Genomic DNA, 11,710 nt, shown 5'->3' on the forward strand with positions numbered 1-11,710 from the left:
CAGCTAAAAAATTAAATCAAAAGCCATAGGCTATGATTCCTTGGATTTAAATAATAATATAAGTTTGGAAGTTTTACCTAAAAATAAGGCAACCATCTAACAGGGGAGATGAAACAGCTAGAGAAAAGGAACACGTCAACTTACATGGTATATACCCTACAGTCTCCATAGCATCTTTGAATTTTTTTCATTTTATTTTTTAAAGATTTTTTTCATTTTATATGTATGGGTGTTTTGATTATTTGTATATATACAGATCATATGCATGCCTGGCATAAGTAGTGAATATGTTTTAGAACATATCAGCATAGAATAGCTTCTCCAATTCTCTACAAAGCTTTCTGTTTCACAATCTAGAAGACCTTAAATTGGCCTTGTGTCCCACAGATCATACTATGAGCAATTTTTAAAGTAATACTGTGAGGGTGCCCATAAAATGAGGACACCTTTAAGAGAAAGAGTGACAATTCACTACTGTTTGGTCTAGTACTGGTTTGGTTTTACTTGGAAAGGTGGGTTTTCAAGCACACAGAGTTTGAAGAGCCACAGAATACACAGAGAAAACTATTAAGACAAATGAAAACTGGAGTTTGGATCACAAGTAAGATCAGAGTCAAAGGAACAGATTTGCATAGAGGCAATAGAAAAGCCATGAAAAAAAAGATGAGAGAGGAAACAAGAGAATAAAATAATCAGAAGTGGAAGCAGTCAAAGAGAGACCTTGATTTACCTGAGTATTTATTTTTATAGCTATGATATTATATCTATATGCCCAAGAAAGGGGACATTTGTAAAAGCATACCTATGAATAATTCCAATATAGAATATAGAAGTTAGTTAAACCTATTTCTTCTCATCCACAATTCTCGTCTATTCTCAAATTTTATGAGAGAGAAGCTAAAATAACAGTTGAAACAAAGAGTATAAATGATTAACACGGTTTTGGGGAAAATCTATACAGTAATGTTAAGTTGGCAGTAGGTAGAAATTTAACCCATGGATATACTGGATTTAATCTATGTTCATTTACTAGTTACAGGTCAGTTATTATCTAGGCACATTATTAGATCTGTCTATATTAGAATCTCAAATTGTTTTAAAGTAAGGTCCAGTAAGGATATCTCTGAAAAGCTTTCCAAGCAATTCCAACGTATGGCCAGAGTTTAGATTACTCATCTGGGCCAGGGACAAATCCAACCCATCACTGTTTCTGTCTATACAGTTATTGGAATATTGCCATGCTAATTCTTTACATATTATCTTTGGTTCTTTTCTGTTATACCTACAGAGCAGAGTAATTAGAGACAAGTGAACTATATGCCAAACATATTGACCATCTGACCCTTTACAAAGATGGGTGGGTTTCTAAATTAATGCTGACATAAGTTTTTAAAACATCAGACCTAATAATCAAATTTATTTTGATCCTTTAAACAAATTCATATAAAATTTAGTAATTCCCACAAAAGCTTTTCTATACTGAAACATTATAAAGTTACTAATAAGGTGATACAAAAATATTTTCAGGGGCAGAGCGGCGGCGCGGCCGGACGCACAGAGGCAGAGCGGCGGCGGCCAGACGCGGCGGAGCAACACCACATACAGGAAGAGGCTTTCGGGGACCAGCGCAGCGGCAGACCCAAGCGGCGGGGACAGGCGTGCAATAAGGAGAGCAGATCGCCCTACTACAATTGAATCAAAGAGGTAGGCCTTTGGTTGGCCAGGTCACTGGCACAAGGGGAGCCTGGTCCTGTCCTGAAGATCCTTCGGAGGGGTGAGAGGGTTCTTGGCCTGCAGCAGGAACCACGAAAGAGAGTGAGGGCATTTTGTAAGCGGAGCCCTTGGCCAGCAGGGAAACCTGATCCGGTTTTTAAAGGACCCATTGGATAGGATCAATAGGAGGAGATGGGCAGGCGCCAAGGCAAGAATTCACCCAATAATCCGAAAAACAACATGAAAACATCAGAACCCAATGATCTTACAACAGAAGTATTTGAACAACCTAACACAGAAGAAGTGGAAAAAATTGACTTTATGAAGATAATAGAGTCCCTTAAACAACATGTAAAAAATGCCCTTATAGAAATGGATGAGAAGTATAACAAAAAGTTTGAAGAAATGAGTAAATACGTACATGATACCCTGGGAAACCAAGAAAAAACCATCAAACAGGTAATGGAAACAGTTCAAGAATTGAAAACTGAAATGAAGGCAAAGAAGAAAATACAAACTGAGGACCAGCTGGATATGGAAAATCTAGGCCAACGAGCAGAGTCTACAGAAACAAGCATAATCAATAGAATACAAGAGCTAGAAGAAAGACTCTCAGATGCTGAGGACACCATAGAGAAAATAAACGAACAGATCAAAGAAAACAGCAAAGCCAACAAATTCTCAACACAAAACATTCAGGAAATATGGGACACAATAAAAAAACCAAACCTAAGAATAATAGGAATAGAAGAAGGAGAAGAGTCACAGCTCAAAGGCCCAGAAAATATTTTCAACAAAATTATGGAAGAAAACTTTCCCAACTTAAAGAAAGATATTCATTTAAATATTCAAGAAGCATACAGAACACCAAACAGACTGGATCAAAGAAAAACATCTCCTCGCCATATAATAATCAAAACACAAAATATACAGGTTAAAGAAAGAATATTAAGAGCTGCAAAAGAAAAAGGGCAAGTAACTTATAAAGGTAAACCGATCAGACTTACACCTGACTTCTCGATGGAAACTATGAAAGCCAGAAGGTCCTGGATAGAGGTTCTGCAGAAGCTAAGAGACCATGGATGCAAACCCAAACTACTATACCCAGCCAAGCTATCGTTCATTATCAATGGAGAAAACAAGACATTCCAGGATAAGAACAAATTTAAACAATACGTAGCCACAAATCCAGCCCTACAGAAAGTAATAGAAGGAAAATCGCAACCCAAGGAATCCAACACTGCCAACACTGCCTACAATAACCCAGGCATCTAATGACCCTTCACGAGCACATCTCAAAGAAGGGAGACACACAATCTCTACTACCAAAAGCAAAAGGAATAACCGGAGTAAACAACCACTGGTCATTAATATCACTTAATATTAATGGGCTCAATTCACCTATAAAAAGGCACAGGCTAAAAGATTGGATACGAAAACAGGATCCAACATTCTGCTGTTTGCAAGAAACACATCTCAACCACAAAGACAGGCACCTACTCAGAGTAAAGGGTTGGGAAAAGGTGTTTCAAGCAAATGGTCCTAAGAAAAAAGCAGGTGTGGCCATACTAATTTCTAACAAAACTGACTTCAAACTAAAATCAATCAGAAGAGACCGAGACGGTCACTTTATACTCATAACAGGAACAATTCATCAGGAGGACGTCTCAATCCTGAATATATACACCCCCAATATAAAAGCACCTACTTATGTAAAAGAAATATTACTAGAACTCAAGGCAGACATCAGACCACACACACTAGTAGTAGGAGACTTCAACACACCTCTCTCTCCAAGGGACAGGTCAATCAGACAGAAACCTAATAGAGAATTAAGAGAATTATTGGAGGTAATGAAGCAAATGGACTTAACAGACATCTATAGAACATTCCACCCAAATAGGAAAGAATATACCTTCTTCTCTGCAGCTCATGGAACCTTCTCAAAAATTGACCACATACTCGGAAACAAAGGAAACCTCCACAGATACAAAAAAATATCAGTGTCCACCTGTGTCTTATCAGATCATCACGGATTAAAGTTAGAAGGCAACAACCACGCTGCCCCCAAAAAACCGACAAACTCATGGAAACTGAACAGTCAACTACTGAACCACACCTGGGTCAAGGAAGAAATCAAGAAAGAAATTAAAGTCTTCCTTGAATTTAATGAAAATAAAGGGACAACATACTCAAACCTATGGGACACAATGAAAGCAGTGCTAAGAGGAAAGTTCATAGCACTAAGTGCCCACTTAAAGAAAACGGAGAATGCATACATTGGGGACTTAAAAACACACCTGAAAGCTCTAGGAAAAAAGAAGCAGACGCGCCCAGGAGAAGTAGAAGACTGGAAATAATAAAACTGAGGGCTGAAATCAACAAAATAGAAACACGGAAAACAGTCCAAAGAATCAATGAAACAAAAAGCTGGTTCTTGGAGAAAATCAACAAGATCAACAAACCCCTATCCAAACTAATTAAACGACAGAGAGAGAACACGCAAATAAATAAGATCAGAAATGAAAAGGGGGACATAACCACAGACACAGAGGAAATTCAGAGAATCATTAGATCTTACTACAAAAGCCTGTATGCCACAAAACTGGAAAATACAAAAGAAATGGACATTTTTTTAAATAAGTATCATATACCAAAGCTAAACCAAGACCAGGTGAATGATCTAAATAGACCGGTCTCTCGCGAAGAATTAGAAATGGTTATCAAAAATCTCCCTTCGAAAAAAAGCCCAGGACCAGATGGTTTCAATGCAGAATTCTACCAGAACTTCCAAGAAGAACTAATACCTATACTCCTTAATGTATTTCACAATATAGAATCAGAAGAGTCATTGCCAAATTCCTTTTATGAAGCTACAGTTACCCTGATACCAAAACCACAAAAAGACCCAACCAAGAAAGAGAATTACAGACCGATCTCACTCATGAACATCGACGCAAAAATTTTCAATAAAATACTGGCAAACCGAATCCAAGAACACATAAGAAAAATTATCCATTATGATCAAGTAGGCTTCATCCCAGAGATGCAGGGCTGGTTCAACATACGAAAATCTATCAATGTAATCCACCATATAAATAAACTGAAAGAAAAAAACCACATGATCATTTCACTAGATGCTGAAAAAGCATTCGACAAAATTCAACACCCCTTTATGATAAAGGTCTTGGAGAGAATAGGGATACAAGGGTCCTACCTAAATATAATAAAAGCTATTTACAACAAGCCAACAGCTAACATTAAATTAAACGGAGAAAAACTCAAAGCCATCCCACTAAAATCAGGAACACAACAAGGATGTCCACTCTCTCCATACCTCTTCAATATAGTGCTTGAAATTCTAGCAATAGCAATAAGACAACATAAGGAGATCAAGGGGATTCGTATTGGAAAGGAAGAAGTTAAGCTTTCGTTATTTGCAGATGATATGATAGTGTACATAAGCGACCCCAAAAATTCTACCAAAGAACTCCTACAGCTGATAAACAGCTTTAGTAATGTGGCAGGATACAAAATCAACTCCAAAAAATCAGTTGCCTTCCTATACACTAAGGATAAGGAAGCAGAGAGGGAAATCAGAGAAGCATCACCTTTCACGATAGCCACAAATAGCATAAAATACATTGGGGTAACCCTGACCAAGGAAGTGAAAGATCTACTTGACAAGAACTATAAGTCTTTGAAGAAAGAAATTGAAGAAGACACTAGAAAATGGAAAGACCTCCCTTGCTCTTGGATTGGGAGGATCAACATAGTAAAAATGGCATTTCTACCAAAAGCAATCTATAGATTCAATGCAATCCCCATCAAAATCCCATCAAAATTCTTCACAGATCTGGAGAAGACAATAATCAACTTTATATGGAAAAACAAAAAACCCAGGATAGCCAAAACAATCTTATACAATAAAGGATTGTCTGGAGGCATTACCATCCCTTGAAAGACCCCCACTCATTAAGCAGCAGTAACGCCATTTTGCAAGGCTTAAACTTTGGAGCAACGCAAGTAATTAGAGCAGGGAAGTTCGACTTGAGAACAAGGGCGGAGAAGCCAGGCGAGATATCTGCGGTCAGCCGGTCAGCCATCTGGCCCCAAGCGATAAGGAACCCGCAGCTGGCCTGCTCTAATGAGAACATCCCGTTTGCTTAGGGAAACAGGATGCCTATAGTCAGCACATGTGCCCAACTTAGAATATCAGTAATTCACAGAAGAGACAACTCCCCCTATGAAAGATCCCAGCTTATCTGCTGTAACGTCATTTCACAAAGCTTTTGACGAACGACTGTAAGTGCAGAGTAAGGTCAGGGTCCCTGGCTGCAAAACAGGATCTTTATATCCATAGATTAGGACAGGACATCAATTAACAGGATATCTGTTCCCATACATCTGTGCTGGGAGAGGAAAAACCACCTGTGCCCCTTGCCCCATTCCAACTGACCACTAACGATGCATTTGCTTCTGTAATCTGCTTCTGCTGCCCTCTTTCCTATAAAAAGACCTTCCCCCAGTCTGCAGGCGCGCTTGTCTCCCGAAAGACTAAGCCGCCCCAGGTACCTGTGTACTCAATAAAAGCCTCTTGCTGTTTGCATCCGGAGAGTGGTCTCGCTGTTCCTTGGGAGGGTCTCCCCAGTCTGAAAGACTGCCTACCACGGGGGTCTTTCACCCTGACTTCAAACTCTATTACAGAGCTACAGTATTGAAAACAGCTTGGTATTGGCATAAAAACAGAGAAGTCGACCAATGGAATCGAATAGAAGACCCTGACATTAACCCACAAACCTATGAACACCTGATCTTCGATAAAGGAGCTAAAAGTATACAATGGAAAAAAGAGAGCATCTTCAACAAATGGTGCTGGCAACACTGGATGTCAATCTGTAGAAGAATGAAAATAGATCCATATCTATCACCATGCACAAAACTCAAATCCAAATGGATTAAAGACCTCAATATCAGTCCGAACACACTGAACCTGATAGAAGAGAAAGTGGGAAGTACTCTACAGCACATGGGCACAGGAGACCACTTCCTATGTATAACCCCAGCAGCACAGACACTAAGGGCGTCATTGAATAAATGGGACTTCCTGAGGCTGAGAAGCTTCTGTAAAGCAAAGGACACTGTCACTAAGACAAAAAGACAACCCACTGACTGGGAGAAGATCTTCACCAACCCTGCAACTGACAAAGGTTTGATCTCCAAAATATATAAAGAACTCAAGAAACTAGACCGTAAAAGGCTAATCAACCCAATTATAAAATGGGGCACTGAGCTGAACAGAGAATTCTCAACAGAAGAACTTCAAATGGCCAAAAGACACTTAAGGTCATGCTCAACTTCCTTAGCGATCAGGGAAATGCAAATCAAGACAACTTTAAGATACCACCTTACACCTGTAAGAATGGCTAAAATAAAAAACACCAATGATAGCCTTTGCTGGAGAGGTTGTGGAGAAAGGGGTACACTCACCCATTGCTGGTGGGAATGCAAACTTGTGCAACCACTCTGGAAAGCAGTGTTTCGGTTTCTCAGGAAATTCGGGATCAACCTACCCCTGGATCCAGCAATACCACTCTTGGGAATATACCCAAGAGAGGCCCTATCATACAACAAAAGTATATGCTCAACTATGTTCATAGCAGCATTGTTTGTAATAGCCAGAACCTGGAAACAACCTAGATGCCCTTCAACGGAAGAATGGATGAAGAAAGTATGGAATATATACATATTAGAGTATTACTCAGCAGTAAAAAACAAGGACTTCTTGAATTTTGCATACAAATGGATGGAAATAGAAAACACTATCCTGAGTGAGGTAAGCCAGACCCAAAAAGAGGAACATGGGATGTACTCACTCATATTTGGTTTCTAGCCATAAATAAAGGACATTGAGCTTATAATTCATGTTCCTAGAGAAGCTAAATAAGGTGAATCCAAAGACAAACACATAGGCATCCTCAGGAATATTAACCTTCATCAGGCGATGAAAGGAGACAGAGACAGAGACCCACACGGGAGCACCGGACAGAAATCTCAAGGTCCAAATCAGGAGCAGAAGGAGACGGAGCACGAGCAAGGAACTCAGGACCACGAGGGGTGCACCCACACACTAAGACAATGGGGATGTTCTATTGGGATCTCACCAAGGCCAGCTGGCCTAGGTCTGAAAAAGCATGGGATAAATCCGGACTAGCTGAACATAGCAGACAATGAGGAATACTGAGAATTCAAGAACAATTGCAGTGGGTTTTTGACCCTACTGCACGTACTGGCTTTGTGGGAGCCTAGGCAGTTTGAATGCACACCTTACGAGACCTGGATAGAGGTGGGCAGTCCTTGGGCTTCCCACAGGTCAGGGAACCCTGATTGCTCTTCGAGCAGATGAGGGAGGGGGACTTGATCGGGGGAGGGGGAGGGAAATGGGAAGCGGTTGTGGGGACGAGGCAGAAATCCTTAATAAATAAATAAATTAAAAAAAATTAAAAAAAAAACCAAAAGAGAAAAAAAAAATATTTTCAGCTATGTGAAAGGTCATATAACAGAACACTAAAATTTTAGAACTGGCAATTCAGCTTTTTCCTCATTTTTCCACTTGGGTCAAATAAGGCAAGAAACCAAATCAGCATTATGATGCGACAACAGATTTATTCTAATGATCTTGAAATGTTTTGATCAAATTATATCAGACATGTATTTACAGTTCTGCTGATATTAATCTATAGCAATCAATACAAGGAACAAGCTACCAAAGTACTAAAGTATCACAATACCAAAACATTCAGTAGGATACAGGACTAGGGGTTTTAAAAAAACCATTCCTACATTTTCCAAATTTCTATTATGGCATTATTTCTACAAAAGGTCTATACTTCCTAGGCTAGAGCAAAAACTCCATTAAGTTTTGTGTCTATTGCTATTATGCTATTGCTATTGACAATACAGTGAGACTTGTCCCACTGCCGGCAACTACAGCTTCTGATTATATTGCTACTCTTAAAAATACCAAATCCCAATATCCTGACTTACAGATCACAAATGGAGTTCAAGGGAAACGACAGGAGAAAATGGCTGGTCTGGTAAGGCTCTTCTCTAATGGCAACAGATCCACGTATACTTACAACTAATAGCAGAGTACTTTATCATTACAGAGTTTATGGAATCCAAACAATGCCAACTTATTGCTCTTTTAGACACTTGAGAGGATGTAGTTCCGTTTGTGCTCAGAAGTTCCTTAAAGGATGCTAATTTACTGAGGGGAAGATGCCTTAAAAGTTGGCTTAAAATCATCTCCTAATGCTGACTTTAATTTGTCCCGAGGCAGGCAACAAGCTCTCTAAAATAGTGGTCATAACTTTAAAAATCAACACAGTCGTACTTCTGTCTGATGAGGAAGGCCTGTTGATTTGTGCCAGTTATGTGTATATAAATACTACAATTATTTTTCAAAAATAAGTAAAATAGTACTTATCTGCTCCCAAATAGTCTTCTCAATGAAAACAAAATGGTGGAACCTGAAAATACACTTAGAGGATTATTAACTTTAGGACTATCAGGGTAGGATTTTGAAAAGTAGTGAATATACTGCACCCCTTTCCTTGAATCTGCAAGTTTCAAGTTTCCACTGCAATAACCAAATCAAACTGCTTCAGTCAGAGTACATGGAAACTTTATAGAATGCAATTTCAGCAGGATGGCCTACGAGCGACATTTCCTTTAGCTCCCACTCACCCTACCACAACCACACACAGCTCCACATCTCTACGTGATTCTGTTTGGATTACCTGCTCCAGCTCATAGGCCTTCGCCTTGTCCTCATCACGGTCTGCGTTTTTCCGATATGCCAGGCCCAAACCCCACACAGCCAGGATGCTGTACACATTATCTCGGACCCAGGCATCTTTCTGATCATAACTGGCTGGAAGCAGTCCTGTCACTGGATTCTGCAAGATCAACCAAGAGAGGACAGGCAGCTAACTTCAGAGTGTAAAAGGAAACATAATCTATGGAATAGTTTATTTGGAAATCTTAGTCTTTCTCCTACTTCCCCATTCTTGAGTTTTAGAACTTTTTTTTTTTTTTTACCAATTTCAGGCAGACATTATCCCCCAGCTTTACTGAGTTATAACTGACAATAAATTTATACAGATTTACAGTATGCAACAGGTTAATTTGACACATACACGAATCTATGGTGAAATGATTAGCGCAATCATGCTAATGTAGCCATCACCTCACTTTGATGTGGTGGGATTTACTCTTTCAGCAAATTTCAGGTATACAATTCAAGTACTATGGAATAGTCAGTGTGCTACTGATGTTAATCAGTGTTGCAGAACATACTTGTTTTGTAACAGAAAGCTTGTTCTCTTTCCGTATGCTATCTTAAGACTGAGAAAGAGCCGGTTGGAGGCTTACAAATCCAAATGTGGGTATTATTAAAATAAAGGCACTATTAAAGTTATTATCAAATGTATTACTAAGAATTGCTAAAAGTATTTTTTAAAAATGTAATTTTTCAGTTAAATTCAACTACGAACGAAGTAAAGGAGTAAAAAATATATTTAGAAATACATACAGTCAGGTGTGATGCCTTATGCCTGTAATTTCTTGGCTGGAGAGACTGAGCAGGAGACTGATGCTACTTCAAGGCCAGCCTTGGCTACACACTGAGTTTCTGTCCATCATGGGCTACAGAGTAAGACTTGGTTTCAAAAACAAACCAAACAACTCCAAACAGTATACATTAGCCAGGTGCAGTGGTGTATACCTGTAATTCCAGCACTGAGGGGCTGAAGCAGGAGGATGGAGAGTTTGAGGTCAGCCTGGGTTACAGGGTGAAATCCTGTCTCCAGCAAACAAACAAAACAAAAACAACTTAGGAAACAAACAACAACAACAACAAAAAACCCACTGGTTTATGATCTGTTATCCAAACTCAGGAGACTGTGGCTTCCAAGTTCAAGGCCAGCCTAAGCCACGGAGCAAAACTATTTAAACAGAAGTATACACAATGTGCCTTGACCTTGGCAATAGTCTAAGGTCTCTTAGGATGGCTAAATGTTCTCCTACATCTTTGCGGGGAGTAGAAGTAGATGGCTGAAACCCGGGGTGAGGGTGTCAGTAAACAAGTGCTCCTGGTACCCACCTGTAGCCGGGAGTGGGGGGAAGTGGGTAGTTACTGGAATTACTGCAAAGGGGTGGGAGTTGTGGTTATTCATGCCACACTTTGGTTCTTCCTCAGGTTCAACGTGTAACTTTCCTGCAGGATCTTTTAGGGCCTCCCCACAGACAAACGCTTTCGAGGGTTCACCCAGGGTCAGTGTCCAACTGCTCACACTTCACCCTTGCTTACTCTTACCTGATGGCACAGGATGGTCTGATGCACCAGCCGAGCATAGCCGTCCAGGCGGACCCCTGAGTTACTCCGACTCCTCATCGCACCAAGTCCCTAATCCCCCAGTCCACACTCAGGGGAAGCTTGGACACCAGGCCTGCGGAAACCTTCGGAGTGCACGCTCACTCGCTTGGCCGATGGTTCCCGCGCGGCGCCCCGCTCCAGCGGTCTCGGAGTCCACTTTAGGTGGCGGCTCAGCTTCCCGTGGTCTAGGCTTCAACTCGCAAAGTCCCCGGTCTCCACTCAGTCTCCCATGACCCCCGGGAGCCGAACCGGCATCCTCCGTTGGACTGAGGGAGACCTCAGCAGCTCGGAGCCTCCAGGCTGGCAACTGCGGCGGGTCAGCGGCCGCGGCCCCGCCTCCCCTGGCGAGCACGCGAGGGCGGGGCGTGGGTCCTGCAGCTGCGCGCTGCGCCCATGGGCTGGCCGCTGGGGCGCGTGGCGGGGGGGGGGGGGGGGGGGCGGCCCTCCGCCCAGAATGTGTCGCCGTAGGCAATGTGCTCTCCTGAGGTTATTTTTGAAACATTCCAAGTGACTATTTTAATTTTGCACGCCTGTTGTGTGCACAGGCTGTTGCTCTCA

The 11,710-nt window shown here is 41.0% G+C and overlaps 1 protein-coding gene across 1 annotated transcript in view; it reads right to left on the minus strand.

Moving 5' to 3' along the window:
• Nucleotides 1–11,492, minus strand: part of LOC121445686 (phosphorylase b kinase regulatory subunit alpha, skeletal muscle isoform-like) — a gene marked incomplete at its 3' end in the record, with an annotated part of 72,693 nt that extends 61,201 nt beyond the window's left edge. Inside the window, exons 1-2 of the mRNA XM_041647835.1 lie at nucleotides 11,093–11,492; nucleotides 9,516–9,674 (exon numbers count right to left, since the gene is read on the minus strand). Of these exons, the coding sequence (XP_041503769.1) occupies nucleotides 9,516–9,674; nucleotides 11,093–11,170 (237 nt within the window). The remainder of the gene's footprint in view (nucleotides 1–9,515; nucleotides 9,675–11,092) is intronic.
• Between the last annotated feature and the right edge of the window lie 218 nt (nucleotides 11,493–11,710).

Source organism: Microtus oregoni, unplaced genomic scaffold (genome assembly GCF_018167655.1).
Source record: "Microtus oregoni isolate MIOR12 unplaced genomic scaffold, Mior012 000273F_ref0000170, whole genome shotgun sequence".
Lineage (NCBI taxonomy): Eukaryota > Metazoa > Chordata > Mammalia > Rodentia > Cricetidae > Microtus > Microtus oregoni.